Genomic DNA, 21288 nt, shown 5'->3' with positions numbered 1-21288 from the left:
GAAGGCAAATCCTGTGCTGGGCTGTATCAGGAGGAGTGTGGGCAGCAGAGCAAGAGAGGGGATTCTGCCCCTTGACTCTGCTCTGGTGAGACCCCACCTCCAATACTGCTTCCATTTCTGGACACAGAGCTGTTGGAGTGAGTCCAGAGGAGGCCACAAAGATGATCCAAGGCTAGAAGCCATATGTAAGCGAAAAGGCAGTGTTTGCAATCAATTTATGGAAAGGATTTTTAATTGGCATGAAGGGAACAAAGTTCACTACCAGTTTAAAGCTGGAGCTCCATCCTTTATGCAAAGGCTTCTATACTATGTTTGACAGTCATGGATGCAGACTCAAAACATGTGAGGATTATGTGGAAAAAAGAAACCAAGGTTACTTAAGGAAGTTAGAGGGAAACATGAGAACAGGGTCTTCTAATGGGGAGGCTTTGGGCAACCCCAGTCAGCACTTGAACCCCCACCTCTGACTGACCTGCAGACAAAATGTTTTCTTTGTCATTGCTTTTTTAGCATAAAGAGAGGGCTTCAATAGCCTCAATAGGTTATTTTTTTGCCTAGAGGCATGATGTGACTTTTTGGTTGTTGTCTTGGGCTGTGGAATAGTCACACCCTAGTTTTGAAGAATTTAACTTAGACCCATGGAATGGTTTGGGTTGGAAGGGACCTTTAAAGGTCAGCTAGTCCCTGCAGTGAGCAGGGACGTCTTCAACTAGATCAGGTTGCGCAGAGCCCCATCCAGCCTGACCTGGAATGCCTTCAAGGATGGAGCTTCTACCACTTCTCTGGGCAACCTGTGCCAGTGTTCACCCCCTTCAGTAAAAAAGAAGTTCTTCCTAGATATCCCTTCTTCTAGTTCAAAACTATTACCATTGTCCTTTGTTCTGTTGCAACTCAAAACATTAACTTCAACTCTTAATGGTTTTGAGTGGTCATTTGTTAGCTACCTCGTGTTTCTTTCTGTTGGTGATGCTCTGCAAGGATGGGAGCTGTTGCTTTCCTTATCCTCAGGGGAAGCTTTTCTGCTCCAATAAAAGGAATGTTTTGTTGCATTCAGATTCTCTCATTGGCTTTGGCAGGGGCAGAGGAACATTTTTAGCATTATTCTTTATTTGTGCAAATCTAGATCTGATCCTTTTTAAATGAGAAGTTGATAAGATTTCGTCGTTGGCTTAGAGCATAAATAAACAGCAGAGATGACAGATTGTCTGTACTACTGATTTGTAGTTTTTCCATCCTCCTCCTCTCTGTCTACACCCACAACCCTCTCTTCCCCATCTACTATTTCAGAACTTGTGAAATCACTTGTTGCTGGAAAAAAAGAAAACAACCCACCAGTGTGAGATTTCCTTTTGCTGAGGTGTTTGGATATGCAGAGGCCACTTTGCCTCGAGACAAAAAGTACCTGGCCCTCAGTTTAGCTGCCATATTTCTGGCCCACTCAAGTAAAAATCCTTTGTCATTAATTGATAGCTAATAATCAAGCACCACACAGCAGAGCAGAAACCATGCCTGGCGGCACCTCACCATAAAGGAGATTCTTCTCACCTTTTATTGTAGGTTTGAGTGTCCTTTGACTGAACAGAATTCAATTCACAGATGGTCTGGCTGGACCCAGGGTCTGCCCTTTGCCACTGAAACTCCCTTAACATTCAACCAGCAGGGTGAGACAGGAATATTTACAGCATTTATGCTTTTTACCATTGTGACCACTAGGGGTTTCTCTTCTCCGTTGTTTGCAAGCTTCCCTCTCTATTCTGCCATTCAGTTTTGAAGTGGAAATTTGTCAGTGGCTATTTGAGAAATAAGCCATTACTGATTCATTCCTCAGGGTAAGCTTCTTGGAAGATGAAAGCTAATCATGTGTCCTCATTTCTAGGTGTCAAGAGAGAGGGCAGCTGTGTAGTGACTGTTGCTTTTGGCATCTGATCACCTTTTAAGTAAACAGACGTAGCTGGAGATGCATGCAACTATATTTGCTCTTGTAAATACTTGTTTGGAAGTACTTGAGATCAAACAGAACCTGAGGACCAGTTCTGTCACTTCTCTTTTCAGAAAGTAGCATTTGTCTGTATAAAGGAATATCACAAGAACAAGATCTAGTCACAGCTCAGGACCACAAGTAATACTGATCTGAGACCACAAGTAATGCTGCTCTGAAGCCAATGGAAACATCTAAACTGATGTAAATGTTTGAAGTGCCTTTTTATTAGTAACATGCAGCACCACCTTGTACTGGAAGAGCAGCAGAGTTAATGTTATTAGGGAAAGGTAGAAATGAGATAGTCATTAAAGACTTAATTCTCTTCCCTCTTTCTCACATGCAGGTGCAGTATATAGAATCACAGAATTGTCAGGGTTGGATGGGGCCTCAAGGATCAGCCAGTTCCAACCCCCCTTGCCATGGCCAGGGACATCTCACACTAGAGCAGGTTGCTCACAGCCACAGCCAGCCTGGATGCAAAAACCTCCAGGGATGAGGCTTCCACCACCTCCCTGGGCAACCTGTGCCAGTCTCTCACCACCCTCATGGGGAACAACTTCTTCCTAACATCTAATCTAAATCTCTTCTCTAGTTTTGCTCCATCCCCCCCAGTCCTATCACTCCCTGACACCTTAAAAAGTCCCTCCCCAGCTTTCTTGTAGCCCCATTCAGATACTGGAAGGCCACAATTAGGTCTCATGGGAGCCTTCTCTTCTCCAGACTGAACAACCCCAACTCTCTCATCTGTCCTCATAGCAGAGCAGTTCCAGCCCCTTGTTCATCCTCATGTCCCTTCTCTGGACACCTTCCAGCACCTCCAGATCCTTCCTGTAATAGAGGCTCCAGAACTGGACACAATATTCCAGGTGGGCTCTCATGAGGGTGGTGTAGAGGGGGAGAATCACCTCCCTGTAGCCTGTATTAGAAAAGTGACTAAAACATGTGAAGTAGAGGAACAGAAAAACAGAAAGGAAGAGAAAAGAAGTGTAAATGAATTGGTGATGGTACTCAAAGTGTAAGGGTTCTACCAGCATTTGGAGAAGCTGCAGTCAGTAAGCCCAGTTATTGATGTTGCAGTTATATCTCCTGAATTCATATGGAGATAACTGTTTGAACAGGAATTTGTCATTTGATCTCCTCTTTTCTAAAAAGTCTCCACTTGTTGAGAAAGGAAGGAATACTTTACTTGCTTAACATTTAAGATCATTTTACACAGCATGCAGCTCCACACAGTGGGTGCTCTGACAGGATGTATTCTAAAGCAATACTTAGATCTCTCTATAGCAATCCTGAAAGTCTGTCAGGGCTGAGTGGTTGTTTTTTTTCTCTTTCACATCAACCTGCAGATTGAAATCCTGTGTTCACATGGATTGCTGCAATTTAGAGTGCAGCTCAGCCTCCTGTTAAAAGCAGGCTGCAGAGTGGCTTGCACTGTTGCACAGCAGAGGGCACTCACATCATACCAGATGGGGGCTGTTCAGCAGCGCACTTGCATGGGTAAAAGCGTCATTCCAGCCTCAGCAACAGCAGAAGTAGCTGTTTGGGGCTGTAAATTCCCATTTCTCACTTGAATGCCAGCAGATATTTGGTGTTAAGGCTAAGTGATGCCTTGGGGGGTAATAGAAAGTTACTTCATTTGGCTCCCATGTTGCAGTGGATTATGGAGTATGCTGTAAGCAGGGTTTCTATTCTGCCTGGGGTTGAACTTGATGATCTTTAGAGGTCCCTTCCAACCCCCTAATGTTCTGTGACTCTGTTATATATTGATTTATTTTTTATTCCCTTGGAAATCATAAAATGGTGTGGGTTGGAAGAGGCCTTTAAAGGTCATCTAGTCCACCCACGAGGGGGATGCACATCCTGGTTACAAGCTCATGGGGACAGGCAAGCTCCACAGGCTCGAATGTGGTAGGGCTCAGTAGTTTGTTTCACAGAATCACAGAATGTTAGGAGTTGGAATGGACTTCTGCACATCATGCAGTCCACCCCCCTGCCAGAGCAGGATCACCTAAAGTAGATCACATAGGAATGCACCCAGGTGGGTCTTAAATGTCTCGAGAGAAGGAGACTCCACAACCTCTCTGGGCAGCCTGTTCCAATCTAAATCCACTGTGCTCTAGTTTGAAGCCATTGTCCCTCATCCTATCACTTCAGGCCTTTGTTAAACAGTCTCTCTCCATACTTGCTTTAGGACATAGAATAGAATAGGTATAGAATAGAATTAACCAGGTTGGAAAAGACCTCAGAGATCATCAAGTCCAACCTGTCACCCAACAGCATCTAATCAACTAAACCATGGCACCAAGTGCCTCAGCCAGGGTCTTTTTAAACACTCCACCACCTCCCTGGGCAGCACATACCAAAGGCAAATCTCTCTTTCTATGAAGAACTTCTTCCTAACATCCAGTCTAAACCTCCCCTGGCACAGCTCAAGACTGTGTCCTCTTGTTCTGGTGCTGGGTGCCTGGGAGAAGAGACCAACCCCCACCTGGCTACAACCTCCCTTCAGGGAGTTGTAGAGAGCAAGAAGGTCTCCCCTGAGCCTCCTCTTCTCCAGGCTAAGCAACCCCAGCTCCCTCAGCCTCTCCTCACAGGGCTGTGCTCCAGACCCCTCCCCAGCTTTGTTGCCCTTCTCTGGACACCTTCCAGCATCTCAACATCTTTCCTAACCTGAGGAGCCCAGATTGTTTGGGGAAGGGGTGAATGGCGAGTTTCTGTGCTTGTGGGTTTGTTTCCTTCAGCATAAGTTTACTAATTCATAATTCACTGTGAATATCACTTTAAAACTCCTTGGTTGCCCAGGGAGGTGGTGGAAGCCTCATGCCTGGAGGTTTTTGCAGCCAGGCTGGATGTGGCTGTGAGCAACCTGCTGTAGTGTGAGGTGTCCCTGCCCATGGCAGGGGGGTTGGAGCTGGCTGATCCTCGAGGTCCCTTCCAACCCTGACAATTCTATGATTCTATGAGAAAAGTTCCCATCACCCTCCTAGTGCTGGCTTCTTACAAACAAGCATCCATGTACATTCTGCTGTCATTTCCTCATCTGACCCTGGAGAAGGGTTTCACGTAGGCGCTGCAGAGCCAGGTGATTGCTTCCCTTCCTAGCTCACAGATCAGTGGGTTAGATTTGAAAGAAAGATGATGATGAGTAATTGAAGATGGGAGAAAGTGATTACTTTCCTTGGCACAATCTTCCTGGACAGATTGTTCCTTTTTCTGTAGGAAAAATAAGCCCAGTTTTGAGAGGGTCCATTTTAGATCCACACGGTTTCAATTGGAGCCTTCCTTTTCAGATGTTCTGAAGGGCTTTTTTATCATAAATTCTTTTACAAGAACTTCTGTAGTGGGTTTTTTGTACTCCTAAAGTGAGGCACACAGAATAGCATTGCAGCTGAGCTGCTTTGAGGCTGGGAAACCAGAATTTTGCTGCTCTTTGTAGAACAGATATTCCTGGGTCTAGCATCTACCGCAGGCACCTTTTGGGATGAACTAGCATGACTTGGCAGCTGAGCTACTGTGGCAGCTTTAGGCTGATGCCTGGGACATTTTCCACAGATTCTGAGTAGAAAAGTAGTAGAATGAAAATAAGTTTTCTCTTTCTCCCCCTTCCCTCCCCTTCCCCCTTCCCCCCCTCTTCCCCTTTCCCCTTCCCCCCCTCTTCCCCGTCCCTTTCCCCCCCTCTTCCCCCGTCCCTTTCCCCCCTCCTTCCCCCTTCCCTTTCCCCCCCTCTTCCCCCTTCCCGTTCCCCCCTCTTCCCCTTCCCCCCTCTTCCCCTTCCCTTTCCCCCCTCTTCCCCTTCCCCCCTCCCCCCTCTTCCCCTTCCCCCCTCCCCCCTCTTCCCCTTCCCCCCTCCCCCCTCTTCCCCTTCCCCCCCTCTTCCCCTTCCCCCCTCCCCCCTCTTCCCCTTTCCCCCTCCCCCCTCTTCCCCTTCCCCCCTCCCCCCTCTTCCCCTTCCCCCTTCCCCTTTCCTTCTTCTCCCTTGTACAGGGGGACAGAAGAGAGCCAAGAGGGTCACCCCTAGTAACCCCCTGGTTTTGTCCAGGGGGGGTTCTTGTATTGTTTATGAATTGTAAATACCTGTAAATATTGTGTATTTGGTACCTATTCATTGCATTTCATGTTTCTAGATTTTAGGCTGCTTGTGAATAGAGCTTCATTTGCATCCATCTGAGATGGTCTGGCAAACTTTATTTTGGGGGTAATGCTCTCAAATTAGTTGGAGGGTTTAGGTTTGATCTCAGAACAAAGTTCTTCACAGAAAGAGAGATTGCCCTTTGGAATGGGCTGCCCAGGGAGGGGGTGGTGGGGTGGTTGTCCCTGGAAGTGTTTAAGAAAAGCCTGGATGAGGCACTTAGTGCCATGGTCTGGTTGATTAGATAGCATTGGGTGATTAGTTGGACTTGATGATCTTGGAGGTTTCTTCCAACCTGGTTGATTCTGTGACTCTGTAGGTAATTTCAACCCCCCCCCCCAGCTACATAGCTGCACAATCTGTGGTGAGCTGTCAGTGGCTGTCCTAAGAGAAATAAAAAGCTTCCCCCCCACCAAGAGGCTAAATACACAGGGAAATAAATGGGGCTTGTGCTTCAGTGTGTCCATGTGGATGCTAAGGCTGTTAGGAAGAATATAAGGAACCAGCAGCGCTTCTCCCATCAGCAGCTATCCACAGACAGCAAACCATTGCTGTGCTGAGGCACCTCAGTGTGAGGACACATTCTTAGGACTGAAATCTATACATCCCTCAGAGATTGCCTTGGAAGCATGAAATTCAAACAGTGGAGCCATTCAGGACAGAGAAAAAAGGTTTACACAGCTAGGGCTGCGTGAGAATGCCAGGGTGAATGAATATAATTGTCTGGAATAGCTGGAATCTGGTGAAACAGGCCACGGCTCAGGCCACTGATAGGAGTTATTCTGGTGGGAAAAAGATGAAAATACCAAATTATCTGAAAGATCTGAGGCAGTAGATCTGTTCTGTTTGCAGTCCTTACTCTTGGCTGCTTAATAAAGAGAAAAAACGCCATCGACTGCGCTGAACAGATTGCAGCCAGCGTGCCTGGAGCGGCTGTGTTCCATATAGTTAATAAATGATGGTGTAGGTTGGGGGTGTTTTCATACTCCTGAATTATTCACTACAGCACTTGAGGTAATTTAGCTTCTGTATCTCACTTGTGAAGCCATTCCCAACAAGTGATTGTTTCAACCAGAAGCATTCGACGTGTTAAGGGGAGGATGGTTCTAGGGGGAGGGAGGAAGGGGGAAGGGAACAAAGGAGCTGGCATCCCTTTTGATTTTTGAAGAATAATTGAAGATAATGTGGCATCTCATGCGTGCCAGAGCTGTCTTGTGGATCCTCAGCTATCACCAGCTAGCACATCTCCAGTCATTTGACTTAACAGAGCTGCAGATCAAACCCTGGTTATCCTGGGATCCAAAGTGACAGAAGCTCTTGAAAAGGGGAAAAAACCAACAAACCAACCAACTGAAAATAGCTGACTTAATAGGCTTGGCTTGGAGGAAAAAGTAGTAAGTGATGGAGAGATGTTGTGTTCTGATGGAACATAGACCTAGTAGTGATGCTAAGAGACAAAATGAGTCATCCCTGCTAAACCTGGTGAGATTTCTCATGCCCTGGCTGGTTTTTATTGATGTTTCCTTTATAATTGGAGATGTAGAATGGGATGAGGGAAGGAACAATTCCAGCAGCAGGAGGTCAGCCTTTTTATTTTGGTGTCCTGCTTTTCATGTTGTGTGTAAATATCAGGGACATGAATACTGGCCTTTTAATAGCTGCAGACAGGGAGATGGATCTTGATGCTCTCCCTCTACTTAACCCAAGTATGCTCTGCCTGTGTATGAAGGTGAAGAGAGGATGTGCAGCCCTGTGCTGGAGTTCTGCTTGCAAAAGGCTTTGTAAAACTGATGCTTTGAGGTTCTTTGGTAATAGCTTCCAAACAGCTTTCCCAAAGATAGGGACATCAAGGGAAGGCTAACTGTTAACCAGTGTCCCCAAGACTTGTACTTCCACCTCTGGTGCCCTCAACACAAGAAGGACATGGACCTGATGGAGCAGGTCCATGAAAATGATCAGGAGGCTGCAACACCTCTGCTATGAGGACAGGCTGAGGGAGCTGCGGGTGTTCAGCCAGGAGAGAAGAAGACTTCAGAGAGACCTAATAGCAGCCTGCCAGTACCTGAAGGGGGCTGGAATGATAGGATGAGGGGCAATGGTTTGAAATCAGAGAAGAGTAGATTTAAGGGTGGTGCTAGGAGGAAGTTCTTTACCATGAAGAGAGTGGAGAGAGTTGCCCAGGAAAGTAGTTGGGGCCCCATCCTTGGAGATATTCAAGGTGAGGCTCAACAGGGCTCTCAGCAACCTGATTTAGTGTCCCTGCTGAGTGCAGGGGAGTTGGACTGGATGAGCTTTGGAGGTCCCAACCCAAACCACTCCACGATTCTGTGTTTCCATGATTCACACACAAAATGAAGGTGGTTTTAAATGCATAGAAGGTCCTGCTAAGAAATTCATGCTGGGTTTGGAATGAGTGGGTGGGACATTTGTGTCTGCCAGACACAGCCTCTCTTAAAATGCACTTTCTGGAGTGCTTGGAAATTGGAGGAAAGGATTTTTTACCTCCTCCCAGAAGCTGAAATCTGTTGGGCTTGTGAATGTATATGAAGCAGCTTTGTAGTGGTTTTCAGGTCCCTTCCAACCTAAGCCACGCTATGAAATCCAGAATTCCAGACATCCTCTTGATTCCCTACTGCAAAATGATGAACCTGTAGTTGTTTTGCTTGTACAGCTGTTCTCTAAGCTGGGTGATGTAAAAGGAACAGGTTCACACCAAAATCTTTGTCAGCTCTTAAAGTTTCAGCAGTATAATTTTAGCTTCCTAATATTTCTAATCTTTCCTGTGAGAATGAATTATTGAGTGGCTAAAAGCAGCCTGTCGTATGTCTAAAGGTGGGCAAAAGACTGGAATCTGACATTTCTACAACTTCATAGCCTGGCAGGCTCACCAGGAGGAAAAGTAGTAAAACCCATGCTTATGTCAGACAGGTGGGTGGATCAGACCCTGAGCACAGCAGAAACAAGAGAAGTCTATGCTGGTTCTCTGCACTTCTAAAAGTCTCTGTCAGGCAGGTCTGGCAGAATAGAAATGCCACTGTGAAACAACCAGGAAAATCTGTGGGGAGGAATAATAAACTGCAGCAGGACAGGCTGCGAGGTGATCTGCTGGAGAGCAGACCTGGGAGTGCTGGTGGGCAGCAAGTTCTGCATGGGACAGCAATGTGCCCTGGTGGCCAAGAAGGCCAATGGGATCCTGGGGTGCATTCAGAGGAGTGTGTCCAGCAGAGCCAGGGAGGTTTTCCTGCCCTGGTGAGGCCACACCTGGAATATTGCATCCAGTTCTGGGCTCCCCAGTTCAAGAGGGACAGGGGTCTGCTGGAGAGAGTCCAAGGGAGGGCTACAAGGATGATTAGGGGACTGCAGCACTGCCTGGTGAGGAGAGGCTGAGAGCCCTGCGGCTGTTGAGTCTGGAGAAGAGACTGAGAGGGGATCTAATAAATGTTTATCATATCTGAGGACTGGGGGTCAAGAGGGAGGGAACAGGTTCTGCTCACTTGCTCCCTGTGATAGGACAAGGAGCACTGGATGTAAGCTGCAGTACAGGAGGTTCCACCTCAACACAAGGGGGAACTTCTTTACTGTGAGGGTCACAGAGCACTGGAACAGGCTGCCCAGAGAGGTTGTGGAGTCTCCTTCTCCAGAGACTTTCAAGCCCCATCTGGGTGTGTTCCTGTGTGACCTGTGCTGGATTCTCTGGTCCTGCTCTGGCAGGGGGGTTGGACTGGATGATCTCTTTGGGTCTCTTCCAACCCATGACATCTGTGTCGGAATGCCGAGTGGAGCTGCAGGCATTGCAAAGGTGATAGTGATGAAAAAGCACACCAGACAATAGCCAGTGTTTGATGGCAACATACTCTTAAGGTCTATCTTTTACTTCAGGTATTTCTGAGAAGCTCCTGCAGTGTTTTCTGTGGTGCCTGTCTGTAGCCAGGCAAATGTTCATTATCTAAACCAGACAAAAAGATATTCAAATGTGCATTTAGTTCCTTCTTATCAAAAGCTAGACTGGGTGAATGAAGATGTTGAGCAAATGTAATTTTTCAGGTACTGCATGAAGCTGAACATTTGACATTTGTAGGTGTGTGTGGAAGCTAACAGGTTTAGGTGAAATCTGATCTGTAAATTCATTAATTCCATAGTTCAGATTCAGAGGTTCAGAACATAATGAAAAGATTTGCCTGAATTCCACAAGACTAACCTGTTTAGAATCACAGAATGGCTCAGGTTGGAAGGCAACTCAGAAATCACCTACTTCAACCCCCCTGCTGTGGGCAGAGACACCTCTCAACAAGACTTGGCTGCTCAAGGCTTCATCCAGCCTGGCCTTGAACACCCCCAGGGAGGAGGCAGCCACAGCCTCCCTGGGCAGCCTGTTTGAGAGTCTCACCATCCTCACGCTGAAGAACTTCTTCCTAAGCTCCAGTCTAACCCTGCTCTCCCTCAGCTTCAAACCATTCCCCCTTTTTCTCTCTCTAGACATCCTTATGAAAAGTCCTTCTGCAACCTTCCTGTAGGATCCCTTCAGCTATTGGAAGGCAGCTCTGAGGTCCCCCCAGAGTCTTCTCTTCTCCAGGCTGAACTCCCCCAGCTCCCTCAGCCTATCCTCATAGCAGAGCTTCTCCTGCTCTTGGATCATCTTTGTGGCCTCCTCTGGACTCATTCTGTGTCCTTCTTATGCTGGGGACACCAGAACTAGAGGCAGGATTGGAGGTGGGGTCTCAGCAGAGCAGATTCAAGGGGCAGAATCCCCTCTCTTGCCCTGCTGCCCACACTTCTCTTGATGCAGCCCAGCACAGGATTTGCCTCCTGGGCTGCCTGAGGGCACTGCCAGCTCATGGTGAGCTTCTCAACAATCAATGCAGCCAAGGCTCTTTCTTCAGAGCTACTCTCGATCCAGAGTCACAAACTTTTGTGCTGAGGCCCTTTGTGTTCAGTAGTCCACAAGATCCAATAGAGTTAAAGCAGATTTTGAATCTAGTAGGTTTTTTGTCCTTTTCATGTTTTATTTGAAGTTATTTCATATCAGTTTTATATGTAGGTGTTCCACTGGCTGTTTGTACATACACATCTGCACTTCCAGTCTCCAGTACCACCAAGAAGTCTGTCTGCCATGAAAGCCTTGCAGATCAGTTATTTTAAGGGGTTGGACACGATGATCTTGAACGTCTCTTCCAACATGGTTTATTCTATCATATCAGGGCTTGGAGGCATATCAAGGACAAGAGGGTCATTAGGAGGTTTTACCAAGGGGAAGTCATGTCTGACCAGCCTGATAGCCTTTGATGAGAACATAACCAGGTGGATAGGTGATGGCAGGGCAGTGGATGTGGTTTATCTTGATTTCAGTAGAGCCTTTGACGCTGTCTCCCACAGCATCCTCGCAGCTAAGTGGAGGTGGTGTAGCATCCAGTGATGAGGTCCTGAGGTGGAGGGGAACTGGTTGAAGGGGAGAAGTCAGGGAGTTGTGGTCAGTGGGACAGACATTCATTGAGTGGTCTTGTCTTTTTTACAGAATCATGTCAACCCAGCAATGGATTTTACACAGACCCCTCCAGGCATGCTGGCCCTTGACAACATGCTCTACTTCGCTAAACATCACCAGGATGCCTACATCCGGGTAAGGCTTCTCTTCTTCCTTGAGATCTGGGTGGTTGCTGGGTCACAGAGATTGTCCTGCTTGCAGCTGACTCAGAAGAGGAGGTTCAGAATCCTGATGTCACTCCCAACTAAATCTGGGAAGGCAAAGTCCTCATGCTACCCTGAGCTTCATGGGTTGGAAGGATGAGCGTGCTGTTGTGATACTGCCTCTTCAGTGACCAGCAGCAAACCACAGCTCTTGCAGGAAGAGTAGGTACAATTGAAGCATGTGAGAAACATGGGTCTGAAAGCAGTGGGTAACTGCATCTTGAAAGCAGAAGGCATTTTGAGGTGAAAAGAGGGGGGCCACACAGCAAAGGAGGAAACAAAGAACCACACTATTTTTCCCTCTATTAGACTCTTTCTCACCTACTTTCCCCCCAGTCCATACTTACTGCTAAAATGACAGTCATAACACTTTCTTCACTGGCTGTCTTCCTTCAGATGAACACAGCCTTGTGTTTCTTTATTTAGACTTTGAGTTAATTGGGTTTGAATCTTGTGGGGGTTTTTGTTTGTTTTTCTGTTTACTATACAATATGAATGGAGGCTGCAGAAGAAAGGTTATTTAATGGAGGGGAAAGAAACCTCATGTTTTACTACAGTCATAGAATGGCCTGGGCTTGAAGGGGTTTCCAAAGGTATCATAGTAGCAGTCAGGGTTGGAAGGGACCACAAGGATCATCTAGTTCCAACCCCCCTGCCATGGGCAGGGACACCCCACACTAGATCAGCCTGGCCAGAGCCTCATCCAGCCTGGTCTTAAACACCTCCAGGGACAGGGCCCCAACCACCTCCCTGGACAACCCATTCCAGGGCTTCACCACTCTCATGGGGAAGAACTTCCTCCTCACCTCCAGCCTGAACCTCCCCACCTCCAGCTTCATTCCACTCTCCCTAGTCCTATCACTACCTGAGATCCTGAGAAGTCCCTCCCCAGCCTTCTTGTAGCCCCCTTCAGGTACTGGAAGGCCACAATTAGGTTACCTCAGAGCCTTCTCTTCTCCAGACTGAACAGCCCCAATTTTAGAATAGAATAGAATAGACCAGGTTGGAAGAGACCTTCAAGATCATTGCATCCAACCTATGAACTAATCCAACACCACCTAATCAGCTAAACCATGGCACCAAGCACCCTGTCAAGTCTCCTCCTGAACACCTCCAGTGATGGTGACTCCACCACCTCCCTGGGCAGCACATTCCAGTGGGTAATCACTCTCTCTGTGTAAAACTTCCTCCTAACCTCCAGCCTAAACCTCCCCTGGTGCAGCCTGAGACTGTGTCCTCTTGTTCTGGTACGTACTGGCTGCCTGGGAGAAGAGACCAACATCTGCCTGTCTACAACCTCCCTTCAGGTAGTTATAGAGAGCAATAAGGTCACCCCTGAGTCTTCTCCAGGCTAAGCAACCCCAGCTCCCTCAGCCTCTCCTCACAGGGCTGTGCTCCAAACCCCTCACCAACTTTGTTGCCCTTCTCTGGACACCTCCAGCAAGTCAACCTCCTTCCTAAACTGAGGGGCCCAGAACTGGACACAGGACTCAAGGTGTGGTCTAACCAGTGCAGTGTACAGGGGCAGAATGACCTCCCTGCTCCTGCTGGCCATACTGTTTCTGATGCAGGCCAGAATGCCATTGGCCCTCTTGGCTGCCTGGGCACACTGCAGGCTCATGTTCAGCCTACCATCAACCAGCACCCCCAGGTCCCTCTCTGCCTGGCTGCTCTCCAGCCACTCTGACCCCAGCCTGTAGCACTGCCTGGGGTTGCTGTGGCCAATGTGCAGAACCTGGCACTTGGATGTGTTCAATCTCATGCCCTTGGACTCTGCCCATCTGCCCAGCCTGTCCAGGTCCCTCTGCAAAGCCTCTCTAACCCTCCAGCAGATCAACTCCTGCCCCCAGCTTGGTGTCATCTGCAAATTTACTGATGATGCACTCAATGTCCTCGTCCATTTCATCAATAAAGATGTTAAAGAGCATGGGGCCCAGCACTGATCCCTGGGGCACACCACTATTGCCTGGCCTCCAGCTGGATGTGGCACCATTATGAGACAATTTAGGCAAGAAATGTGCGTGTTTGATGTGGAAATCTGCTGGTTTCTCATGAAAATCAAGGTGTCTCATCAGGAAATCAACAGAGTGAGTCTGGAAATGTTGTGCTTTGATTCTGAACTCAGCTGGATTCTGGTAGAAAATTTGGTTTCTTCTGGTTATGTGAAGATTTAGGCAAGAAATCTGCTTGTTCAATGTTGAAACTGCTGGTCATCCAGTCCAACCCACTCTGCAGTCAGCAGGGACATCCTCACTTGGATCAGGCTGCCCAGAGCCTTGTTGAGCCTCACCTTGAATATCTCCAGGGCTGGGGCCCCAGCCACCACCCTGGGCAGCCTGCTCCAGTGTTCCACCACCCTCATGCTGCAGAACTTGTTCCTTGCCATTCCATTTTCTTTGTTTGTGTGGTGTCCTTAGCTAGAATTTAGCTGTTTTAAGAAGTTCCTCACTGAATCAGTTTCCTGTTGAGGTTGCTTTTCTTTCTTTCTTTCTTTAATGACTTGCCTGGTGCTATCAGTGACTGATAGGTGCTGGAGTTTTTCTTTTTCCTGTTCCACTTTATTTCATGTTCCACAATTGCTGTCATCAGAAGCTTTGCTCTTAAAAGGTGGAGACAGTGTATGGAAGGAGTTGATGGAAGTAATGTTGAACCCCTGCAAGAAAATTTTCCAAGTTTCCACAGGAGATGATTGTCAGCTTCCTAAGCTACATAATTATAGGACAGCCAGAGTGTATAATTAAAGTTAACAGTGAAGAGAATGATTGGAATAGAGCTTTGTGACAGATAATGTTGTTTTTTTGGTCTTATTCTTTTGGAGCAGACAAGTTCCCCCCCCGCCCCCCCCAGTCCCTTCCCCAGCTCCAAAGCTAACTTCAGCTTCATCTTCTACTCATTTTAGCAAATAAAATTATAAGCTCCCATTTCAAACAGACTTTCTTCAGTACAGGCAGCTTGAGATCTGGGTTTTTTTCTAGCTGGCAACTTGTAGCAGTGTGTTCCTTCAGAACATTCCTGAGTGTAAAAAGGCTCACAGGATGTCAGGGGTTGGAAAGGACCTCTGGAGATCCTTGAGTGCAAGCCCCCTGCCAGAGCAGGACCAGACAATCCAGCGCAGGTCACACAGGAACACATCCAGACAGGGCTGGAAAGCCTCCAGAGAAGGAGACTCCATAACCTCTCTGGGCAGCCTGCTCCAGTGCTCTGTGACCCTCAGAGTGAAGAAGTTCCTCCTCACATGGAGGGTCTGAGGAAAAACCTTTCTGGGGTGATACTATTATGCCACCACTGCTAGGAGTATCTCCATTTATTGGTGCTTTGTCATGGATTTGTTTGGGAATTTGCAGTGCAGGACTATTCAGATCCATTTTGTTCCCAAGACACAGTGAGGAGAGAGAGATACAAACATGAAAGAAGTATTTTGTATGTATATTTGTTTGGAAGTTTGGATTAATTGGCTTCGTTTTGGTACATAATGCACCCCAGTGATTGCTAATGTTGGTTTAAAGTAATGATGTGCACTCTATCTGGTGTAAAGAGCAAGCTGAAGGAATCAAAATGGAGCAGTCCTTGTATTTGTGACCTCCCCCCCCCCGAAAAAAAAAGAGAGATTAGATGTTTGTTGTCTTGTGTTTGAATGTGTCCTGTTTGTGCCTGGTATGCTTCTATAGAAACAGAAAAACCCAAGCCTTGCAGTTTGGATAAGTTGCCCTCTGTATAGAATAGAATAGAATTGAATTAACCAGGTTGGAAAAGACCTTTGAGATTATCAAGTCCAACCTATCACCCAACACCATCTAATCAACTAAACCATGGCACCAAGTGCCTCATCCAGGCTCCCAGGGGAGACCTTCTTGCTCTCTACAACTCCCTGAAGGGAGGTTGTAGCCAGGTGGGGGTTGGTCTCTTCTCCCAGGCACCCAGCACCAGAACAAGAGGACACAGTCTCAAGCTGTGCCAGGGGAGGTTTAGACTTGAGGTGAGGAGAAAGTTTTTCCCAGCAAGAGAGATTGGCCCTTGGGATGTGCTGCCCAGGGAGGTGGTGGAGTCACCATCCCTGGAGATGTTTAAGAAGAGACTGGATGAGGCACTCAGTGCCTCCCTGCTGTTCAAAAAAGATGCAGACAGGCTGCCAAATGTTCAGAGAGAGCCTCAGGAATGATCAGAGGGATGGAAGCCCTGCCATGGGTTTGTTCAGCTTTGAGAAGAGAAGCTTCAGGGGAGATCTTACGGGAGACCATGGGTCACTCCATAAAGAGTGGCTGCCAGGATGATGCAGCCTCCCTTTTCACAAGGAGTCACATGGAAAAGACAAGGGATGATGGGGACAAGTTACTGCAGGGGAGTTCCCCACTGGAATCCAGAAGAAAATTTTCACCAGGAGAGAAGCTGGACATTGGAGTTGTTGCCCAACAGAAGTGGTGGTTTACCCTACACTGGTCAGTTTTAGGACTCAGCTTGACTGGATGCTGGGGCATCTCATTTAATCTACGCTCTTCACCTAGAAAGGTTGGATCAGATGACCCTTAGAGTCCCTTCCAGTGTGGCATTGTGTGACCTTATTGTGGCCTTCCAGTATCTGAAGGAGGCTACAAGAAAGCTGGGGAGGGACTTTGGAGGGTGTCAGGGAGTGATAGGACTGGGGGGGATGGAGCAAAACTAGAAGTGGGTAGATTCAGATTGGATGTTAGGAAGAAGTTGTTCCCCATGAAGGTGTAGTGAGAGACTGGCACAGGTTGCCCAGGGAGGTGGTGGAAGCCTCATCCCTGGAGGTTTTTGCAGCCAGGCTGGCTGTGGCTGTGAGCAAGCTGCTGTAGTGTGAGGTGTCCCTGGCCATGGCAGAGGGGTTGGAACTGGCTGATCCTTGAGGTCCCTTCTAACCCTAACAATTCTCTGATTCCATACAAATCCCCTTTCCCCTGCACCTGCCAAGCTGGAAAATCTGTTACTCACACCCCAGCCATGCAGGGACACTTCTTCCTCAGCAGCTCCTTGAGACGCTCTGGGGGGAGGTTCAGAAGGGAGTTCTTTTCCTGCTGAAGCTTTCAGGAGCCCCAGTGGAGGAGCAGGTGCTGTTTGTGAGTGCCGGTAATGCAGGCAGGAAGGTTGCTGGCATCCTGCAGAGACCTTTCAGAACCATAATGGGTTGAGTCACAGTCAGCCTGGCTGCCATATACTTTCTAACCCATGCAGTTGTTCTATAGGAGGCTGCCTACACATCCTTCCGCCAATTCACAACGTCTCCTCGTGCCTACTCACTCCAGCCTGAGCAGACATGAGTAGTCCAACATATAATTTCAGTCTTTTTCTGAAAGCAAAACTGAGCTTGATTTCTGCCATGCCCTTTTTTTCAGTTCTTTTGGTTGTTTTTTCCCCTTTTTTTCCCCTCCCAGAAATAACAGGAGGAGGGCTATAAATGATTTCTGCTCTGCTAAGGGTGGGGAGAGCAGTGAGCTTTGTGACATGAGCCTCTCTGGTGTGTTTTGTTGAAGGAATGCAGTTTTCCACATCAGACTCAATTGCCTGAGACCACTGGTTCCCAGCTTGCTGATGTGCTCTTCTCTTTTCTCTGCCAGTTTCTCCACTTTTCTCCTCAGCTGTTTCCTCCCTGCCCTTTGTTGTTGGGGTTTATTTCCCCCTCCTGCCCCCCAAAGCTCATTCACGACTTAGGTGCTGAATTTTTCTGACCTTCCTCTGGCTGTAATATTAGCACAGCACTTTGAATGCACCCTCTTACCTCTAAATTACCACAGAATCACCAAGGTTGGAAGAGACCTCAAAGATCATCAAGTCCAACCTGTCACCACAGACCTCATGACTAGACCATGGCACCAAGTGCCACGTCCAATCCCCACTTGAACACCTCCAGGGACAGTGACTCCACCACCTCCCTGGGCAGCACATTCCAATGGTGAACAACTCTCTCTGTGAAGAGCTCTCTCCTCACCTCCAGCCTAAACCTCCCCTGGTGCAGCTTGAGACTGTGTGCTCTTGTTCTGGTGCTGGTTGCTTGAAAGAAGAGACCAACCCCTCCTGGCTGCAACTACCCTTCAGGTAGTTGCAGATAGCAATAAGTTCTGCCCTCAGCCTCCTCTTCTCCAGGCTAAACAACCCCAGCTCCCTCAGCCTCTCCTCACAGGGCTGTGCTCAAGGCCTCTCCCCAGCCTTGTTGCCCTTCTCTGGACACGTTCAAGTGTCTCAATGTCCTTCTTAAACTGAGGGGCCCAGAACTGGACACAGGACTCAAGGTTGCTATATAATGACATAATCAGATGCTTTGCTTTTCCTTCCTGCCTTGTATGGCTGTGTCACTGTCTCCTGGCTGCTTGGCTGCAGTGGGCTCCGTGCCTCCTGTTAGCAGCTCTCTCCCTGGGAGCAGCAGGTTACGGTTCCTTTATTTTAGTTTTGCCATGAGGAATTTCTGTAATGCCTCAGGAATGTGAAGGAAGGCTGAGGTAAGGGAGAGAGGAAGCATGGCAAACTGAAAATAAAATGGTGAAGGGGAAAAAAAAATAGGCAGGTTAGAGAGGGTGGTGAAGGATCTTGGCAGAACACTGATGATGAAGTTGAGGCAAGTGACAAGCTGCCTTAGGAAGAAAGTGAAATTGGTGAAGAGGGTGAATGGAAACTGAGTCTGTCTGCAGAAGAGTCTCTTTTATGCAAGTCCTATCCTTAGGACTTGTTTAAATCAACTAAATGAAAAGGAAATTACAGCCCAGAGAGCAAATCACATCCTGGGCTGCATCAAGAGAAGCATATCCAGCAGGTCAAGGGAAGTGATTCTCCTCCCCTGCTCCACTCTGGTAAGACTCCACCTGGAGCACTGTGTCCAGTTCTGGAGCCTCTGTTCCAGGAAGGATCTGGAGGTGCTGGAAAGTGTCCAGAGAAGGACCACGAGGATGAGCAAAAGGCTGAAGCTTCTCTGCTATGAGGACAGACTGAGGGAGTTGGGATTGTTCAGTCTGGAGAAGAGAAGGCTCCAAGGTGACCTAACTGTGGCCTTCCAGTATCTGAAGGGGGCTACAAAAAAGCTGGGGAGGGACTTTTGAGGGTGTCAGGGAGTGATAGGACTGGGGGGGACTGAGCAAAACTAGAAGTGGGTAGATTTGGATTGGATGTTAGGAAGAAGTTGTTCCCCATGAGGGTGGTGAGAGACTGGCACAGGTTGCCCAGGGAGGTGGTGGAAGCCTCATCCCTGGAGGTTTTTGAGGGCCAGGCTGGCTGTGGCTGTGAGCAAGCTGCTGTTGTGTGAGGTGTCCCTGGCCATGGCAGGGGGGTTGGAACTGGCTGATCCTTGAGGTCCCTTCCAACCCTAACAATTCTATGATTCTATAAAGTGGTGAGCCCAACCTTATGTGATAAGGAAGCTTAAGAAAAGGAACAGCAGTGTGAAGAGAAAGACCATCCCTGCAGTATTTGGTATTAAATGCTGCCTGACTTTTCATCTGGGGTCTCAGGAGGTTTTTACTATCTTTGGTAAGTAGCGGTCCGAAGCTCTCAGCGATAACTTGGACTGCTAGAAAAGTTGGTCTTGACTCTCACAGGATCATTGCAGGCAGTGCTACAAAATTTAGCTCTAGGGAAGTGCTCTTTTTTATTTTTAGTAGTGCAGCAAAGCCTGCTGGACTGTCTGCTCTGGGATTTATTGGAAGTATTGATGCAGCTATCCCGGGTCTTGCCTTTCACTTCTGTATTTACTTCCTAATCATCATGAATCTCTTTTCCATTGCCAGGCTCTGAGGCTGGTTCAGGATTCTGTGAATTGCATCTGCAGTTGCTGTGGGCAGTATTTTTTGAGCCAATTTAATCTTCAGTGTGAGGGATTAAGGGACTGGCTCACTCGATATTCCTTCCCAGTGAAGGACAACTATTTCTGTTTGGTGATTTCTTCCTCCTGGATTTTGTTGAGGAAGCTTTTTTGAATATACCTGTCTTCAAATCTTGACCTTTTGTCAGTCTTTAATTCTTAGGAGCAGGTATAAGCTTCACTATTCATAGAATCATAAAGGTTGGAAAAGACCTCAGAGATCATCAAGTCCAACCTATCACCCAACACCTCATGACAACTAAACCATGGCTCCAAGTGCCACATCAAATCCTTTTCTGAACACCTCCAGGAACGGTGACTCCACCACCTCCCTGGGCAGCACATTCCAAGGGCAAATTACTCTTCCTGGGAAGAGCTTTCTCCTCATCTCCAGCCTAAACTTGCCTCTGCACAGCTTGAGACTGTGTCCTCTTGTTCTGGTGCTGGTTGCCTGGGAGAAGAGACCAACCCCCCCACCTGGCTACAACCTCCCTTCAGGTAGTTGTAGAGAGCAAGAAGGTCTCCCCTGAGCCTCCTCTTCTCCAGGCTAAGCAACCCCAGCTCCCTCAGCCTCTCCTCACAGGGCTGTGCTCCAGACCCCTTCCCAGCTTTGTTGCCCTTCTCTGGACACATTCCACCAACTCAACATCTTTCCTAAACTGAGGAGCCCAGACCTGGACATAGGACTCCAGGTGTGGCCTAGCCAGTGCTGATGCAGATTTTTAAGTCAAACATGGAAGAATTCATCATGAACTCCCTGAGGGTCTGTTTTGTGCTCCTGCAATGGTGTTAGGCTCCAACAGCTCCATGGGAGATCATAAAAGGATACTGCTGTAAAGCTGGGAAAAAATCTTTTGACTTTGGGTTGGTTGGTTGGGTTTTTTTGGTACTGGAGATCTTGCATCACTCTTCTGTGATCTTGGTATGACACTTGAGTTTATTTGATGTTGTTGTTGGATATCTTATAAAGGCAGGCGAGCCTTCTTTGAGTGATTATAACACAAGGGGGCATTAGCAAAGATCTTGCAGTTAAAAACAGCAACATAGTCTCTAAGAGGGACTATTCTTACATAGGTCTCTCTAAATGCTTTGCTGGACAATTGGATGTTGGAGGACTGCTTTCCACTTCTTGAAAAGACTTTTGGCTTTATGAGAAAGAAGGGACTTTAGGTAGTTGCATGGCTAAACCTCAAAAGAAAGTCAACTAAAAGGGCTACAAGAAGAATGGAGAGAGACTGTTTACAAAGGCCTGCAGGGACAGGACCAGGAGCAATGGCTTCAAACTAGAGAAGAGCAGATTTAGGTTGGATGTTAGGAACAAGCTCTTTAGTGTGAGGGTGGTGGAACACTGGAACAGGTTGCCCAGGGAGGTGGTTAGGCCCCCATCCCTGGAGGTAGTCAAGGTGAGGCTCAGCAGGGCTCTGAGCAACCTGAGCTAGTTGGGGATGTCCCTGCTGACTGCAGAGGGGGTTGGACTGGATGACCTTTGGAGACCTCTTCCAACCCAGACCATTCTATGATTATGATTCTCACCATCTCCTGACCAGCACTGCCTGCAATCTCTGCTGTAGGATACACCGTCAAGCCTTCATTCCTCTTTCTGATCACTCCTTGGTTTCCTTTGGTAATTGGGAAACGTTTCTTTTCCTTCTACAGCAGAAATGTGTAAATAAGAGAGAAGAAAAATAT

At 47.7% G+C, this 21288-nt stretch overlaps 1 protein-coding gene across 3 annotated transcripts in view; it reads left to right on the top strand.

Moving 5' to 3' along the window:
• Positions 1–21288, top strand: part of ELMO1 (engulfment and cell motility 1) — a 372993-nt gene that overhangs the window by 169425 nt on the left and 182280 nt on the right. For all 3 annotated transcript variants that reach the window (XM_054177076.1, XM_054177077.1, XM_054177078.1), the window contains one exon: positions 11623–11727. In XM_054177076.1, coding sequence (XP_054033051.1) covers positions 11623–11727 — 105 coding nt within the window. The remainder of the gene's footprint in view (positions 1–11622; positions 11728–21288) is intronic.

Source organism: Dryobates pubescens, chromosome 38 (genome assembly GCF_014839835.1).
Source record: "Dryobates pubescens isolate bDryPub1 chromosome 38, bDryPub1.pri, whole genome shotgun sequence".
Classification (NCBI taxonomy): domain Eukaryota; kingdom Metazoa; phylum Chordata; class Aves; order Piciformes; family Picidae; genus Dryobates; species Dryobates pubescens.
This window is presented reverse-complemented; position numbering and strand designations above follow the sequence as displayed.